This window comes from Phyllobates terribilis, unplaced genomic scaffold, assembly GCF_046119375.1.
Source record: "Phyllobates terribilis strain yellow unplaced genomic scaffold, ASM4611937v1 Scaffold_4__5_contigs__length_816908805, whole genome shotgun sequence".
Classification (NCBI taxonomy): domain Eukaryota; kingdom Metazoa; phylum Chordata; class Amphibia; order Anura; family Dendrobatidae; genus Phyllobates; species Phyllobates terribilis.
In genome coordinates this window covers 159,502,878-159,522,055 of record NW_027362764.1, presented here as the reverse complement: position 1 = coordinate 159,522,055, position 19,178 = coordinate 159,502,878, and the positions used below count along the sequence as shown (strand labels likewise).

Here is a 19,178-nt window from a genome sequence, read left to right as displayed (position 1 = left end):
TGGAAAAAGCTCTGGTCCTTAAGGGGTTAAGGAAGAAGGGGGGCGGAGAGCTGAAAAGGGCGGCAGTTGCTGTGTGAAATCGCGCCCTTTCAGTCTGGATCCGCCCCCTCTATGACACTGTAGAGTCATATTTGTCATCCGGGGGGCGGGCCGGGGGACGGAGAGGAGGTGGCGGCTTCGCCTAGGCTGAAGCCGCGGTCTAAATTAGATGCCTGATGCCCAAAAGGGCACCAGGCCGGCGCGGAAGTCCGGGAGGGGGCCAAATCTGACCCGGACCCCCCCCCCCGGATTTAAAGGCAGGATAGCAGAGGGGGTATAAGTGGAAGGGGGGGCCCTGAGTAGAGTCCCCCCTGAGGCACCATAGAGCTGGTGCTGCCGCAGAGACAGGGATCAGGGAGGTCTGTGCCTGTGTGTTGTGCCATGCCTGTCTGCACTCCCCCCGGCCCCGACAGGAGCCCACAGCAGGGCTGGGGTCCCTGGATTCAGTTGCAGTGTGCTGGCTACTGGGAGCTGCAGAGTGTTGCCTGTACAGGCCCTACCTGAGGCGTTTCAACCTAATACCCCCAGAGGGGGATTAGGGAGGGTGCTGCTGTCACTATCAGGGGGCTTCATCCTCGCCTCGACCTCAACCCATAAACCAAAAGGAATTAGGGAAGGAGGGAGGTCTCGACTTCGAACCAGCACCCGAGGGGCAGGGGAAGGAGCAACATGGGGAATAGCTATCTCGACTTCAACTGTGCACCCCGTAATAGGGGGCAGAGGAAGGAGCCATGCCGGGAGTCTCGCAGGAGACCCACTTTTCTTCATCTGTAATCCCGTCGGAGAAAACGGAGTAAAAGTTTTAGGTGTGCCTCCTATGCGACACTAAGCAAAAACTGGAGAAGGCTGACGCCGTCCAGGGGTGTATACTGCAGAGGAGGAGCCACGGTTAATCTTTTTCAGATCATGCATAGTGTCGGCTCCTAGTGGACAGCAGCATAACACCCATGGTCCTGTGTCCCCCAATGAGGCGACAGAGTAAATATGATTTTCATCTTTGTGGTGGTCATTATACAATCCGTATGGCATCAGTTTGTTTTTTTTACGCCACCTATTCACATTTACAAGGTAAAGGCTCCATGGCTAGTAATGGCAATGTATCGCTGATAAAAAAAATTATGCTACACAGATGATCCATATGGGAGTTTTTTTTTCTGCGCACCTGTAGACTTGAATAGCGGAGTCTCACCAGACATAATGAAGAGACTAGTGCATGCAGTGATTTTTTTATTTAAGTGCAGATTCGGTGCTTAAACAAAAACGCTCATCTGAAAAGCCCAATCAAATAGCATTGGTCCTAGTGATGTGCATGTGATGTCAGTTTTTGCAATGAAAATACAGTCATGTGAACATAGTAGTGGTATGGAAAACTGAAAATTGTCAAAAATATATTTGACATAAAAAACTAATAGAAATAATAGGTAATGTTCTGATACATTCCCTGTAAAGAAAGTACACTGAAAAACATATACTATACCTTCAGTAAGACATTTTGGTTCTGGATTTGAGTGCATACTAAAGGGCGTTTGCTGCTAAATTCCTTGAGTGGTTCGGCATCAAACAGCTCCCTCTCCATACTACCCGATAACAGACCCCCTGAATTCTAGGAAGACAGAAGAAGGCACACATTACCCTCTACATCACCACTACAATGTCCAATTACAGCTGTCCACTCTCACTTACCATGTAGTTGGTTATCCCTACATCAAAGTACATTAAAGGAAGCTCAGGAAACCAGTGTTGGACCAAATCACTTAATAATGCCTAATGGGATAAGAAGATTTATAATATTAACGGATGAAGGTAAAGAAACAAAACAAGCTGAACTAATTTTTATTGTAAAACAATCAGCTTAGCTCCCACAATGCACCACCTTCTGTAAAGTGGAAACCAGAATAATTCTGTACAATTTATTTGAATCATGAACATGATTAAGGGTTTCATTACCAGAAACTACTTGTTTTATCCACTACCATGGCATTTTAATTCACCAACTGGAGTGTTTCAATCACACCAATAAAGAAGAGTTTTTTGGATTTTCGTGGAACTTGATTTTTCTTTCTTTACATTTCATCTGTATACGTAAATTTAATCTTTACCACCATCTACTAACCAAGCCGCATTTAAAAAGAGGCAATCTGTCAGTAGGATTTCACCTCCCAAACTAATTAGACTTGCAGGCAGCTCTTTCAAAGACAAGTCCAGCAATACCATTACATGGCCGGTCCGTTCCTCTGTTAGGGTGCTTTTCACATTGCATTTTGTTATACGCTCGTTCACGTCGGGGCTTACATCTGATCTTCCCTGCAAAAAGAGATTTGGACATGTGTGCCGACAGGGCCATAGACTACAATGGTGCTGACGGAGTGAACATGCCCTCTACTGTGCATCATTTTCAGGCATATTTGCCTACTGGAGGCAGAAACCCAGACGTAGTAGACTGCGTCAGTTTCCGCTTCCAGGAGGCGTATGCTTAAAAATTATGCACGTTTAAGTGCATGTTCACGCTGTCGGCACTAGTATAGTCTACGGCCCAGTCGGCACATACATTCGACTCCAGTTTTGGGGAGGGGGGAACGTATGTCCCAACGGGAGCGAGCGTGTAACAATATCCAACGAAAAAGCACCCTTAGGCCATGGCCTCACTATCAGTATTTGGTCAGTATTTTTTCTCAGGAGTGGGAGCCAAAACCAGGAGTGGGTGATAAATGCAGAATTGGTGACTTGTTTCTATTATACCTTTTCTCTGATTGTTCCTCACCTGGTTTTGGCTCCCACTCCTGAGAAAAAATACTGACCAAATGCTGATAGTGGGGCCTTGGCCTTACTGAGAAATCAGCATTCGAACTGATATGCAATGAGACTGAAAGGCTCTAATAGATCTGAACCTCTGCCACTCCAGCTCTATCCCCTAGCTGCTTAACAGACACCGCCTCAATGCTGTGTGACTTCAGGCAAAGGAGCAGTCAGTCAAGCAGGGGAAGGCGGCACTGGTTGGGGAATAGAGTTGGAGTGACCAAAGCTACATCCTCCTTGCATATCACTTAAAACGCTGATTTCTCAGTAATGGGATAACAGACAGGCCATGTAAGTCTATGTGCGCACTTTCAGGATTTGCTTGCAGTAATTTTTGCAGCGTTTCGGCAAGGTTCTGCTGCGGAAATTCCCAGCGGTTTTGATGCTTTTTTTTTTTTGCATTTTTATGCGTTTTTGCCTGCGGATTTGCCATGCGTTTTTTCCAATGCATTGAATAGGAAAAACACAGGCAAAAACACACAAAGAATGGACATGCTGCTTATTTTTCCGCACATGAAATTCTGTAAGGAAAAATCCTTATGTGCACAGATCTTGCACAATCTCATAGGAAATGCTGGGATAAGGTTTGCAATGGGGCCAATTCCGCACGGATTTACCACATCAAAAATGCACAAAAAAACGCACCGTGTGTACATAGCCTAAAGGTATTGTTGGACTTGTCTTAGAAAGCTACATGCACATATAGAGGGTGGTGAAATCCTGCTGATCTATCAGCCATAAGCACATACAGATGAATATGTAAGCAGAGCGTCACATAAAGCCCCACCCCACCCCATAGGCCGCCCTGAAGCACTAGCACCTCATTATCTCAAAACTGAAAATAAAGATTACACAAGAACCACAGGACGGATTTTATCAACACAGGTATCATTTTAATTAGTGTAACGGCGCCCACCTAACAGTGTATGTAGTTTACTTCGTATAATCCTGCTGACTGGTTCGCTTTAAAGTGTTATTCCCTTTAAAACCCAACATTACCCATAATTCTCTGCCTGTTACTTTATAAAGGCAGTTGTGGTTAGATCACATTCACCCATAGTTATAGGAATTTATTATACACTGAGCAGAAAGCTAATGAACCTCAGATGTGTAGGTTAAAACAAATGTTTTACCTCACAGATGGAATCAACTGTGATCCCGTGCTGTAATGTCTGTATACTCTTTTGCTTCCTCCCCTGCCCAGGAGATGTGGTATGATCAGACCATGTTCTGTACATGGTCAGACGCAGCCAGTACACAGTACACAGCAAGGGCACATTGAAAAGATTAAAAAAAATATGTTCCTGGGCAGAGTTAAACACATCCCACTGTGGACCACAGGAACCATTTGAAGGCTGACATTTATATAAAAAAGATAACTGAAAAAAAAAAAAAAAAAAAAAACCTTGCTCCTCCTATGGAGGCTACACCCTAATTACAAGCCAACGAGCTAACCGGTATGTTACCCCAGAGCAGTAGAGGAAGAAGCACAAAAGAAACATAGAACTAAAAACAGAAAAGGTAAACCTCAGTGCCAATAGCAGGGATTGTGTTGCCCAGTGAATACGGAGAAATCGAAGTACATAATTCCTCATACCATTGAAAAACACAGGAAATATGGGGCATTAGACTAAACAATTACATTAAATATGTATTTTTATTATACACATCACGTTTTATTTTGGACTATATGACACACCTTATTATAACATGCACCCCAGTTTTAGACATCAGATATTATATAAAGCATACTTTCTTCGAATTAAAGGGGTTATAGGAGACTATTTTTTTCTTATGGGGCTTTATCAGCAGGTAGTTGCCCTGCGACAATCTCTCCTGGCTCAATGCGGTCTCGGACCGCTCCTGCCAGCGATTCTTAGGCTTTCTGTGACGTCATGGACAACAGAGCAGTTACTTCTCTTCCACTCTGGTCTGTCGATGAGTTGTCACAGGCAACATCATTGGGATTGACAGTCGGCTCCCTGCAATTGGCTTTAGTGATGTATAGTTCAGTTTGCTCTCTTGTCTTACAAAACTGACAAAGTAAGTGGTTTACAGAAGTACTTTGTGCCATGACCTGCGTACGCTGATGCACATATGCAAGATTTGGATAATAAGGAACAAAAAAAAAAACACAGATCAAGAATCCAAGGTAAGTGTGAAAAATATTAATTTTATAGGGTCAAGTAATAACATTAATCGGGGTGGAAGAAGAAAAAGCACACGATTACAGGTGGCAATCTGGAGCAGATAACTTATACATGCACGTATACAATCAGCACCAAAGTCTAAAATTTTGAAGTGCGCAAAAACTAATTTTGTGTGTAAATATCAAAGTAATTTCAATATATAATCATGTTAAAAATATAAAACAAAGTGCATGTGTGTATAAGAGGATGAGGTAAGGTGCTAATATTTCTATGCCTCAAATGGGATATAGAGTGTATACGCAATGAATATCTATAATAAGATCACCAAATGGAGTACATATAAAAGATGAAAAAAACTGAAAATTTGGTGAAATGCACAAAAAGAGATATAGATATATATATATATATTATATATATATATATATATATATATATATATATATATATATATATATATATATATATATATATATATATATATATGTGTCACAAAGTAATATTAGAAATGTTGAACAAAGTGCATAAGAGAATGGAGTAGGGTGCTAATGATTATAAGCCTCCAAAGGGCTATACAGTGTATACTCAATGAATATCTATAATAAAACCCCTTTAGAGTTAATATAAATGATGAAAAAACTACTTAGTCTGTCAAAACATTAATACTGGTTCACATGGAACTATCATGTGATATGATATGTGCCATATAGTGGCTAAATGTACATACCTATATGAGGAGGGCCAAGAGAGATTGCCACTAGGATGCGTCCATCTTCCTCAAGGGGTGATGTCATCCACAGAGAGGAGTGCTTAAGAGGAATCCAGCCAATGAGAATGGTGGTGGGCGTGGCTCGATGCATGATCGCACAGGAGGTTGTGGGGCGTCACCGCACACCTACCCCACGTAACCCCCAATGCTGCGATCACAGCATCGGTGGTCACGTGGGTAGGTGTGTAGTGATACGCTGCAACCTCCTGTGCGATCATGCATCGAGCCACGCCCACCACCATTTTCATTGGCTGGATTCCTCCTCTTAAACACTCCTTTCTGTGGATGACATCACCCCTTGGGGATTTTATTATAGATATTCATTAAGCATACACTGTATATCCCATTTGAGGCTTATAATATTTAGCACCCTACTCCATTCTCTTATGCACTTTGTTCTATATTTCTAATATGATTACTTTGTGACATCCACATATATGTAATCTGTATTTGTGCATTTCACCAAATTCAGTTTTTTTCATCTTTTATATGTACTCCATATGGTGATATTATAGATAATCATTGAGTACACACTGTATATCCCATTTGAGGCATATAATTATTAGCACCTTACCTTATCCTCTTATGCACATATGCACTTTGTTTTATATTTTAACGATTACATATTGAGATTACTTTGTGATATTTCCACATATAATTCGTATTTTTGCACTTTTCCAAATTGTAGACTTTGGTGCTGATTGTATGTATACATGTACGTATATATTTTCTATGTATAAGTTATCTGTTCCAGATTGCCACCTCGAATCGTGTCCTTTTTCTTCTGTTTTTTTCTCCCATCCCAATTAATGTTATTACTTGTTCCAATAAAATTAATATTTTTCACACTTACCTTGGATTCTTGATCTCGGTGTTTTTTCGGTCCTTGTGCTTTCTGTGCTTTACCGAGGATTCCCATTCCTCTTTCCATGCACACATTTTGTGGTAGTGGGGAATTTTCCCTATATTTATGTAAATCATTTTACACTACCCATATATGTGTATACACTGTGTGCAGAATTATTAGGCAAGTTGTATTTTAGAGGATTATTTTTATTATTGATCAACAACTATATTCTCAATCAACCCAAAAGACTCAAATATCCAAGCTTAATATTTTTGGAAGTTGGAGTGTTTTTTTTTTTTTTATTTGGCTATCTTAGGAGGATATCTGTTTGTGCAGGTAACTATTACTGTACCGAATTATTAGGCAACTTAATAAAAACCAAATATAATCCCATCTCACTTGTTTATTTTCACCAGGTAAAGCAATATCAGTGCACAAAATTTAGAAATAAACATTTCTGATATGTAAAAAAAAAAAAATAATAATAATTAGTGATCAATATAGCCAACTTTCTTTATGATTACACTCAACAGCCTTCCATCCATAGATTCTGTCAGTTGCTTGATCTGTTTTCCATCAACATTGTGTGCAGCAGCCACCACAGCCTCCCAGACACTGTTCCCAGAGGTGTACTGTTTTCCCTCCCTGTAGATCTCACATTTTATGATGGACCACAGGTTCTCTATGGGGTTCAGATCAGGTGAACAAGGGGGCCATGTCATTATTTTTTCTTCTTTTAGACCTTTACTGGCCAGCCACGCTGTGGAGTAGTTGGATGCATGTGATGGAGCATTGTCCTGCATGAAAATCATGTTTTTCTTGAACGATACCGACTTCTTCCTGTACCACTGCTTGAAGAAGTTGTCTTCCAGAAACTGGCAGTAGGTCTGGGAGTTGAGCTTCACTCCATCCTCAACCTGAAAAGGACCCACAAGTTCATCTTTGATGATACCAGCCCATACCAGTACCCCACCTCCACCTTGCTGGCGTCTGAGTCGGAGTGGAGCTCTCTGCCCTTTACTGATCCAGCCTCTGGCCCATCAAGAGTCACTCTCATTTCATCAGTCCATAAAACCTTTGAAAAATCAGTCTTAAGATATTTCTTGGCCCATTCTTGACGTTTTATCTTATGCTTCTTGTTCAAAGGTGGTTGTTTTTCAGCCTTCCTTACCTTGGCCATGTCCCCGAGTATCACACACCTTGTGCTTTTTGATACTCCAATAACGTTGCAGCTCTGCAATATGCCAAAACTGGTGGCGAATGGCATCTTGGCAGCTTCACGCTTGATTTTCGTCAATTCATGGACAGTTAGTTTGCGCCTTTTTTGACCAACACGATTCTTGCGACCCTGTTGGCAATTTTCCATGAAACTCTTGATTGTTCAGTGATCATGCTTCAAAAGTTTGGAAATTTCAAGACATCTCACAATTTTGGACTTTTCAGAGCCCGTCAAATCTCTCTTCAGATCTATTTTGCCAAAGGAAAGGAAGTAGCGTAATAGTTAAGCACACCTTATATAGGGTGTTTATGTCATTAGTCAACACCCCTCCTCATTACAGAGATGCACATCACCAGATTTACTTAATTGGTAGTAGGCTCTCAAGCCTATGCAGCTTGGAGTAGGACAACATGTATAAAAAGTATCATGTGATCAAAAGATCCTAGTTACTTACCGGTAACGGGATTTTACAGAGCCCATGACAGCACCACCTGAGAGAGGGTATCCGCCCACCAAGGACAGGAACCTACTGAATAAAAAGGCGGTACCTCTCCTCCGCATCAGTTTTTGTTTCAGAGCATGAGAGGGCCTCCGAAGACAGGTTAATACATAACCACCACCTCAACATTTGTACTAAACACCTTAAAAAGTGCACACCACAGTGATAAAGGGGAGGGAATTAATAGGGTGCTGTCATGGGCTCTGTAAAATCCCGTTACCGGTAAGTAACTAGGATCTTTTCCCCTTCTCCCATGACAGCACCACCAGAGAGATTTATAGAGATCAAATACCAGAGGGAGGGATCACCGCTTGCAACACCCTTCTACCAAAGGACAGATCAGTAGAAGAGGAAAGGTCAAGACGGTAATGTTTGTAAAATGTAGCGGGGGATGACCAAGTTGCCGCCTTACATATGATGTCGATGGGCACATCCGCCTTCTCAGCCCAGGAAGCAGCTACCGCTCTGGTGGAATGGGCCTTCAGGTTCTCAGGAACCGGCAGATTGCTAGAAGAGTAGGCTAAGGTAATAGTATCCCTGACCCATCTAGCTATGGTCCCCCTTGTAACCTTAAGTCCTTTCCTAGCCCCCTGAAAGGATATAAATAAAGCGTCACTCTTTCTCCAGGCTTTTGTCACTTCCAAATACTGGACTAACACCCTCCTAACATCTAAGGTGTGAAGCTTATGTTCCTCAGAATCCCTAGGATTAGGATAGAAGGAAGGGAGAGTGATTACTTGCGTCCTATGGAACTTGGAGGCTACCTTTGGAAGATAGGCCGGGTCTGGTCTTAAGATTACTCTATCCATACATACTTGAGTGAATGGATGGTTAACGGATAGTGCGTGTAAGTCACTGACTCTACGAGCTGATGTCAGGGCCACCAGTAGAGCAGTCTTTAAAGTTAAGATTTTTTCTGAAACCTTCTCTAAGGGCTCGAAGGGAGGTTTGGTTAATGCTTCCAGAACTAAATTAAGGTCCCAAGGAGGCATTCTTGGAACAGGAATAGGTCTGGATCTATGACAGGCTTTAATAAATCTAATGATCCATCTATTTGCTGCCAAGTCATAATTATACAGTGCCCCCAGAGCTGATACCTGTACCTTAAGAGTACTGGTGGCTAGTCCCATGTTTAACCCCTTCTGGAGGAATTCTAGTATGGCCTCAATAGGAATCCTCCCTTTGGCGGACTGACCCGAGGTAGACAAGAACTTAGCCCAGGTTCTACCATAGATTCTAGTTGTTATCGGTTTTCTACTTGCTAGAAGGGTAGTAACAAGATCCGGAGAAAACCCCCCTTTGCGTCAATAGCGACCTCTCAAAATCCAAGCTGTCAAATGCACGTCCCGCTCTTTGGGGATGACAGACTGGGCCCTGCCTGAGGAGATCTGGGATGTCCGTAAGAACCCATGGATCTGCTTGGGACATTCTCTTCATCCAAGTGAACCATGGTCTCTTGGGCCAGAACGGGGCGATCAATATAACCCTCACCCGTTCCTCTCGGATCTTCCTCAGGATAGTAGGGATCAGTACTAAAGGGGGAAAGGCATAAGCTAGAGTGAAATCCCACGGAATCTGCAGCGCGTCCACCGCAAACGCCCCCTCTTTTGGATTCAGGGAGCAAAAGGTTTCGGTCTTCCGATTGTGTCTGTTTGCAAATAGATCTATCTGGGGCTGTCCCCACCGATCCACAATCTGCTGAAAAACGGCTGGATTCAACTCCCACTCTCCTTGTTTCAGGATGTGACGACTCAAGAAATCGGCCTTTATGTTCTCTTCCCTTTTTATATGCAGTGCCGAGAGTGTAACCAGCTGACTCTCGGCAAACCTGAAGATCTGATCCGCTATTAACATCAGAGGGAGAGACCTGGTACCCCCCTGATGATTGATGTAGGCGACTGTTGATCTGTTGTCTGACATTATCCTGACGTGAGGACCCTGAAGAACAGAACTGAATTCTTTTAGAGCGTTTCTGGCTGCCAACAGCTCTTTCATGTTGGAAGAGAGACTTGTCTCGCTGTCCGACCAGAGGCCTTGTACAGAACGATCCCTTAGGTGAGCTCCCCAACCTTCCGCACTTGCGTCTGTTGTAATTGTATCCGACACCTGGGAGGTCCAAGGAACCCCCAAAGATAGGTTGACCGGAGATGTCCACCAGTCCAGGGAGTTGATCACGACATCTGGAAGAGATATTTTCCCATTCAGGCGACCTTTGAGCCGCCTGTCCGCTGCCAGAATCTCCTGTTGAAGACATCTGGAATGGTGGTGCTGGGCCCACTGAACCGCCGGGATGCAAGATGTCATTGTACCCAACAGAGACATTGCACTCCTCAGGGTCATGGTCGGATTGCTGACAACCTGAGATATTAGGGATCTGATCTTCAGCTTCTTTTCCTCTGGCAGAAGACAGGTTTGGTTTTCTGAGTCCAGAATGAGACCCAGGAAAGACTGAACCCTCTTTGGTTCCAGCCTTGACTTCTCCAGATTTAACAGCCAACCTAGGCGTCTTAGACTGGCCATGACGTCCGCCAGGGCTAGAGCACAGAGTTGACTTGATCTGCCCACTACTAAGAAGTCACCCAGATAAGGGATGACCAGAATATCTCTTTCCCTCAAGTGCGCCGTGACCTCCAGAATAATTTTTGTGAAGACTCTCGGCGCCATGGAAATGCCAAAGGGAAGAGCTGCGAACTGAAAATGCCTTACGTGCCTGCCGAATTGTACAGCTACTCTTAGAAACTGTTGATGATCTGGCAAAATCGGGACGTGGCAGTGGGCGTCCTTCAGATCGTGGACGCACATAAAACAGTCCGGAAATAACATCTTTATGGCCGATTTTATTGTTTCCATCTTGAACGGCCTGTAGATTAAATGGTCGTTCAGCCTCTTTAAGTTCGCAATGGTCCTGAAGGAGCCGTCCGGCTTCTTTATTAGGAAGAGAGTCGAATAGAATCCTCTTCCTTACTCGGGTGCAGGTGTTTCCACCAGAACTCCTTTCATGAGCAGAGAGAGAACTTCCTGCTGTAAGGCTATCTGTTCCGCTAAACCTCTGGGGGCTGATATTTTGACAGTGTTCTTGGGCCTGCTTTTGAACTCTAATGTGAGCCCCCTCCTGATTATCCCTAAGATCCAAGAATTGGATGAAATTTCCTTCCAGGCAGGCAGGAAGTGGGACAATCTTCCTCCCACCTGGGGGGAACTGTCACTTAGGGGCATTCTTATTCTCGGAGGAGGGACCCCCGAACATGAAGCCTCTGTTATACGGCTTTCGGTCTTTCCAGTTACCTTGGTCTCTGGGAGCTTTACTGCGGCTGTATTTTCTCTTCCGAAAGGAACTGTTAAATCGGGAACCAGACACCGTGGGAAATCCATGTTTTTTGTCTGCGGCTTTATCTAGGATGTCATCTAGACCTTTGCCGAACAAGAAGACCCCCTCACAAGGGATTGAGCACAGTTTAGACTTTGACTGCACATCCCCTGGCCAGCTCTTGAGCCATAGAGCCCTACGGGCTGCATTAGAGAGGTTTGCAGACCGGGCAGCCAGCCTAACTGAATCTGCCGATGCATCTGCCAGGAATGCAGCCGCTCCCTGCACAAGAGGAAGGTCTGATAGAATTTTCTCCCTGGACACATTCCCCCTGATCTGGTCTTCCAATTGTTGAAGCCAGATCATCATAGATCTAGCTGTGCAGGTCGCTGCTACTGCCGGTTTAAGGGCCCCTGCTGACGACTCCCAGGCTTGTTTAAGGAAGGACTCCGCTTTTTTATCCAGCGGGTCTTTTAAGGCTCCTAAATCCTCAAAGGGCAGAGTGGATTTTTTTGAAGATTTTGAAATGGCCACGTCAATCTTGGGGGTTTTGTCCCATTTAGCCGCATCCTCATCCTCATAGGGGTACCTCCGCTTGGAGGATGACGGCAGCTGACCCTTCCTCTCCGGTTTCTTCCATTCCCTTTCTATCAGAGATTTAATCCTGTCATTGACCGGGAATGAGTGTCTCCTCCTTTGGTCTAAGCCCCCGAACATAACATCCAGGACTGTTCTGGGCACCTTGGTATCGGTAATACCCATAGTCCCTCTGACGGCTTTAACTAGTTTCTCAGTATTATCAACCGAAAAACAAGGTCTGCCCCCCCCCATCATCATCCGAAGACTCCGATGACGATGAGGAGTGATTAGAGGAGGAAGGCAGTTCTCTCGTAAAACGGGACTCCACTGATTCCTCTGATTCTGAAGAAACTAGTTTTCGCTTCTTCTTTTTGAGTGAGGTTAAGCCTCTTAAAGACTCTCTGACCTCTGTCTGGATTAGATCCTTTAATTCTAAAGAAAACCTGGGGGACTCCTCGGCAATGGTTTTCTGAATACAGTCCGAGCAAAGGTTTTTGGCATAGGAGGTGGGAAGACCGATTTTGCATAAAGCACACTCCCTGTTTTTACTTTTAGCACTACACTTCTTCACCTCCTGCCCCAAGAAATGAAAGGAGAAGAAGGAGGAAAAAGAGAGAGAGAGAAGAGCACATTATTCAGGGTGAGACTTTCACGAAGATCACTCACCACACTGCCGTTCAGACTAGGGTACCGGAGGCGGTGGTTGCCGTTCACATGAGGGCTCCCATCTGGCGGAGGTGGACTGACGAAGTCTTTTCTGACCAGTCTTGCCGGAACTTGTACGCCCTCCACTGCGGTGACTTTGTCGATGGGAAGATTCTCATTCCATTTGTTTAAGCTGCTTGCGCTGCTTTGATGGCTGTGGCTGCTGCTGTACTTCCTGTGGCGGTGACAGCTGCTGCCCAGGTGACTGCGGCTCCTCATCCACCATAGCGGGGATGCAGACACCGCCATCCTGATTGCTCCCCATCCTTAAAAAGCAGTAGGGCTCCACCTCCTTTAGGCTCCTCCACTTCCGGCAGCGTGCTCATTTCAATCTCTCTTTTTTTTTTTTTGAATTTTAGCCAGCTGGCGCGCTACCCGCAGATCCACTCGCTTCTGCGCGTGCGCAGCCCAGCGGCACCCAGCGCGCTTGCAGCGGGATGACAGCTTCCCACCCGCGCATGCGCAGACCCGGCTTCCGGCGCACTCCGTGATAGGGCGCGTCAGCACCCCGCGCGTGCGCAGCCCGGACTTCCGGCGTGCTCCGTCACAGGGTGCGACGCGACCCCCACGTGCGCAGTCTGGAAGACCTGCCGGCCGACGCGCTCAGTTCGTCTTTGCGAGGCGCAGACCCGGCCGCAGGCCCCGGCGCACGCGGGGAGAAATCCAAAAAAGCAGCACCTCCTCCCCACACGCAGACTCGGGCAGCAGCCAGACGGGCTGGGAACAGGGACCATCTGCTGCTTCCACGGCCTCCAGGCCGCACCGTCCATAATCCAGGTACGTGAGGTACCACCTGGTGAGGCTCCCATCAGGGACAGGAACCAAAAACTGATGCGGAGGAGAGGTACCGCCTTTTTATTCAGTAGGTTCCTGTCCTTGGTGGGCGGATACCCTCTCTCAGGTGGTGCTGTCATGGGAGAAGGGGAAAATACTAATTTGCCTAATAATTCTGCACACTGTGTATTTAATAAGTTTATTTTCTTTGGGTGTTTTTCTTTGCTAAGATTTAGATAATGGATGGATGGGAAGACCAAGTAGCATCTGATGATTCACTGCCCAAGAAGCTCCTACCGCCCAGGTATAGTGCACTTTGATCCAGAAAGGAGAATCCAACCCTCATTGACAACTTAACAGATCCAAAACAGCTTTTGTCACCTTGGATGCCAACAGCTCCTTATGTTTTCTGTCTGACAAATAGATGGTGTCTGATCACCTTAAGAGTTGAAATAAAGATACAAGTACAGTCCAGCTCATTGTTATTGGCACCCATGAAGTATAAGTACATAATGTGGAATATCTCCTGAAAAAAATGAATCAAGTGAAAGTTTTTTTTGTATAAAGCACTCGTGTTAAATACAAAAAAGCAAAGGATAGACAATTTAAAACAAAAAAACAATGGGAGGGAAAAACAGAAAAACCTAAAGCTTGTTGTGACACTGGTATTGGCACCCTTTAATTTAGTACGGAAACACATTTTGACTCGCCTGTGGTAAATCACAAAAGAGATTTACCGGTGATCGTCGGTGCCCGTGTGAAATGAATTAGCCAATGAATGATAACTTCAGTGTTTTAAAAAGCCACATGGAAGGCCCTGTTACTTTGTCACAATAGTGAAGAAAAAGGAGCTGTCTAAGGGCATCAGAACTGCTATTCGAAAACACAAGACTTCCAAAGGGTATATGGCCATCTCCAAAGACATTGGTATCCCAGTTTGAACAGTGTGCAATGTTATTAAGAAGTTTGCCAAGCATGGAACCACCAAAAACCTCCCCAGACATGGGGGAAAGAGGAAGATTGACAAGAGAGGCCTTCGATGGTTGGTGCGAATGTTGGAAAAAACACCACGTCAAACATCCAAAGACCTGAAGGCCAACCTGGAACAGTCTGGGGTCATAGTTTCAGCAAGTAGCATACGCCGCATACTAAACCAAGCAGAGCTTAATGGGCGAAGGCCAGGGAAGAATCCATTGCTCACGAAAAGACAAAAAGGAACGACTGATCCTTGCCAAAGAGTACCTTGACAAACCACCATCCTTCTGGGAAAATGTTCTGCGGACAGATGAAACAAAAATAGAGTTTTTTGACAATGCAAAGCAGGTGTTTGTTTACAGATGGCACAATGAAACTTATAATGAAAAGAACACCTTACCAAGCATGGTGGAGGATGCGTCTGGTACTGGAGGCCTTGACCGTATCATAGGAATCATGAAATCAGAGAATTTTCAAAAGAGATTTTCAGAGCGAAATGTTCTACCCACTGTAAGTAAAAATAGTCTCTCTGTCAATCTTTGTAAACTGGCAGAAGGATGGTAACACTTTTTTGGCTTAAGTTTGTGTGAGATACCACCTTTGGGAGGAAGGAGGGATCCAGTGGGAGTATTATTCTGTCTACAATTTTTAGCCGTGGTGACTGCCACTAAAAATGCGGTTTCATAGAAAGTAGTTTAACACTAGACTCTTCCAAAGGCTCAAAGGGAGATTTACATAGGGCGGTCAGCACTAGGTTTAAATCCCATGGCGGCATAGGTTTTGTAATTGTGGGCCTTAGGCAGGTAACTGCCCTAGAAAACGTTGACACCGAAGGGTGATCAGCTAGTGCGAAGTCCAAGAGGAAGTCTAGCATTTTAGGAATATCTGGACTGGCCGACTCTGAAATAGGCTCCCCTATGAAAGAGCAGAATTTTTTCCCCACCTTGTAATAGATGGCTAAAGATACTGGTTTCCGTCCTGCTTGCATTGTTGTTATCACTTTATCTGAAAGACCTTTAGAGCTTAGGATTTGTCTCAGGATCCAAGCCATGAGATGAAGGAAGTGTATGTCCTGATGAAAGAGGGGACCCTGAAAGAGAAGGTCTTCTCTTTCCGGAAGAAAAAATGGATCCTCCAGGGCCATCTCATGTAGTAAAGGAAACCAGCTCCTTTTTGGCTAGTAGGGGGCCACCAGGTTCATTGTGGCTTGATCCTCCTATACCTTTTGTAAGATTCCTCTGATAAGAGGGATTGAAGGAAAGGCATATAGGAGACCAGCTCTCCAACTTTGAGATAAGGCGTCCACCACTTCTGGGTGGTCTCCCGGATTTATAGAATACAAAATTACCAAGATTCTTTTCTTTTTGGTTGCGAATAGATCTATGCGGGGAGGTACCCCATCTCTGGATTAACAGCTGGAAAATCTCCTGGTTTAGTTCCCATTCGGAGGGCTCTATCTTTTCTCTGCTGAGGAAATCCGTTATCTTGTTTTACGAGCCTCTCAGATGAACCGCCGAGATAGAGAACAATCTTTTCTGCCCACAGAAAGATCTGCTCCACTAATGTCTGCAGGAGTCTGCCCTTCGGACCTCCCTGTCGATGGAGAAAGGAGATGGCTGTCACATTGTCTGAGAAGACTTTGATGTGCTGGCCTCTGACTATATCCTGGCACAGCTGTAGCAACTCCCAGACTGCTCTTAATTCTCTAACTGGACGATCTGTTCTTCACCTCGGGAGGCCATACATCCTGAAGATATCGTCCTATCTCTGCTCCCCAGCCTATCTGGCTGACGTCAAAGGAAGTGCAGATGAAAAGAGACCGAACCCAAGATACTCCTCTCTCGACATTCGTCCGTGATGTCCACCATGATAGGGAAGCCTTTATGTTTACTGACAATCTCATCTTCTTGTCTAGGCCTGATGGATGTCTGTTCCAAACCGACAGAATTGCTCCCTGTAAATGTCTCGAGTGGGCCTGAGCCCATTGAAAGCTTGGGATACAAGAAGTCATTATGCCCAGGATCCTCCTGGTATATCGGATTGAGACGGATTTTCTCCTTTGGAAAGTCAGAATCCTGGTTCTGATGTCTTCTTTTATAAGGAATAGGGACGAGATTTTGTGATGTGAATCGAGCAGTTCTCCCAGAAACACCTTCTTGGTGTCTGGTTGCAAGTCTGATTTTGTCCAGTTGATGCGCCTCCCCAGATATTCCAGTGTGGCGATCGTCTGGGCCGGTTGCTGAATAAGATGGGAGATTGAATCTGCCACTAAAAGGAGATCGTCCAGGTATGGGATTATGATATTGCCCTTTTCCATTAAAAAGGCTGCCACCTCTGTCATTTTTGTAAAGATAAAAGGTGCCGAGGATAGGCCAAATGGTAGGCATGTGAATTGCAGGTGATAGATAATACCCTTTCTTTCTAGAGCAAACCTTAGATACTGTTGATGAGAGGGATGAATGGGTACATGATAATATGCATCTTTAACCGGTTCCCGACCGCCCACTGTAGATAAACGTCGGCGCTTGCTGGGCTCTGTGCAGCGCCGACGTTTAAAAACGGTGGGTGGTCTCGCAGCGCTCAGGACCCCCAGGGTCCTGCAAGCGCTGCGATTCCGGTGCAGAGCGTTAGCTCTGACAGGGAACATCATCGGGACCTGATTAGATCAGGTTCCAGTGATGTTAACCCTTTGCTGTCTCCTATATGCTGCGATCTATAGTGATCGCGGCATATAGGAGACAGCAGGAGGAGAGGGGGTCGTCAACTTACCTCTCCGAAGACCTCCGAGTCCTTCCAGGACCTGGGGTTGCTATGGCAGCTGGAGGTCACATGACCGCCTCCAGCTCTGCCATATATGGTGTCCTCTCTGGCTCAGCTGCAGCTGTAGCCTGGCAGGAGACTCTGACTGAAACAGTCAGGGAAGATCTCATGTAATGTAATGTAATACATGTCTATTACATTACATGAGATCAGTGATCAGAAAAATAAAAATTAATGCCCCATACAGGGACTAAGAAAAAATGTAAAAAAAAGTAAAAAAAAGTTTTTAAACTATTAAAAAAAAAATCACAAAATAAATAAATAAAACATTAAACCAATAAATCCGTATATTTTTACAAAACCAAAAAAAGTACACATATTTGGTATCGCCGCGTCCGAAACAACCCGAGCTATAAAACGGTCACACTAATTAACTCCTTCTGTGCACACCGTAATAAAAATAAATAAAAAACGGAGCAAAAAAATATGCTTTTTCATCATATCGCCAAACAAAAAGTGGAAAAAAATGCGATCAAAAAACAAAATAGAAATAAAAATTGTACCACTGAAAACGTCATCTTGTTCTGCAAAAAAAAAGCCGCCATACAGCTCCATCAGCCGAAAAATAAAAAAGTTATAGCGCTCAGAATAAAGCAATGCAAAAAAAATATTTTTTTCTATAAAATTGTTTTATTGTGTAAAAGCGCCAAAACATAAAAAAATACAGTAAGTGTAGTATCGCTGTAAACGTACTGACCCGAAGAATAACGCTGCCTGATCACTTTTACCACACGCAGAACGGCATAAAAAAAACTTCAAAAAACAATTCCTGAATTGTTTGTTTTTGTTAATTTTACCTCCCAAAAAACGGAATAGAAAGCGATCAAAAAATGTCACGTACCCAAAAATGGTACCAATTAAAATGTCAACTCGTCCCGCAAAAAACAAGCCATCACATGACTCTGTCGGACGAAATATGGAAAAATTATAGCTCTCAAAATATGGTGATGCAAAAATTAGATTTTGCAAAAAAAGCGTCTTTTAGTGTGTGACAGCTGTAAAAACCCGATATAAATCTGGTATCTCTGTAATCGCACCGACCCGAAGAATAAAGTAATCTAATCAGTTATATCACACTAGGAACGGCGTAAAAAATAAATAAAACCAATTCTTCACCTGCTACTGATTTGTTTATTATGTCCCCAAAGATCCCAGTAAGGCTCTGCTCACATTTATCCTGTGCTCTGCGCTGAGCACTTACACCAGAGTTTCCATGTAAATCTCTGAAATACATGATTCAGCCGGAACCCATGACGGAAAATTCCCTGTAATGAGACAGACATAGGCCACTGTGGACGCCGTCTAGCCTGGGATCCCACGGTGTAATTTGTTTTAGGCGTGCATAAGAGTGCGGTTGGCCACAGTTTTGTGCACTTCTGAAAAAAAGGACACCGCTAAACAGAGGCCAGATGGTGTCCAGAGTAACTCTGCTGCCTCATTACAGTGAATGGATCCCGCAGGGGTTTCATCTGAATTACATCACTTGGAAATTTATATGGAAACCACGATGTAAGTGCTCAGCCTAGAGCGCCGGATAAATGTTACGTAAAATGTTCCCAATAAAAGCTCCAACTCAGTCCTCAAAAAAAAGCTAGTCCCCACTCAGGTCCGTCATCTGTTAAAAATATAAGGGACTTCCAAGTTACTGGTAGCAGAAAGGCTCTGGAAAAGCAAAATGACCCTTGCCCCCCAAAAGAAATTC

The 19,178-nt window shown here is 44.3% G+C and overlaps 1 protein-coding gene across 1 annotated transcript in view; it reads right to left on the bottom strand.

The window, feature by feature from the left end:
- The window catches only part of STK31 (serine/threonine kinase 31), a 117,301-nt gene that overhangs the window by 39,179 nt on the left and 58,944 nt on the right, over positions 1-19,178 (bottom strand). Inside the window, exons 14-15 of the mRNA XM_073676547.1 lie at positions 1,723-1,803; positions 1,517-1,642 (exon numbers count right to left, since the gene is read on the bottom strand). Coding sequence (XP_073532648.1) covers positions 1,517-1,642; positions 1,723-1,803 — 207 coding nt within the window. The remainder of the gene's footprint in view (positions 1-1,516; positions 1,643-1,722; positions 1,804-19,178) is intronic.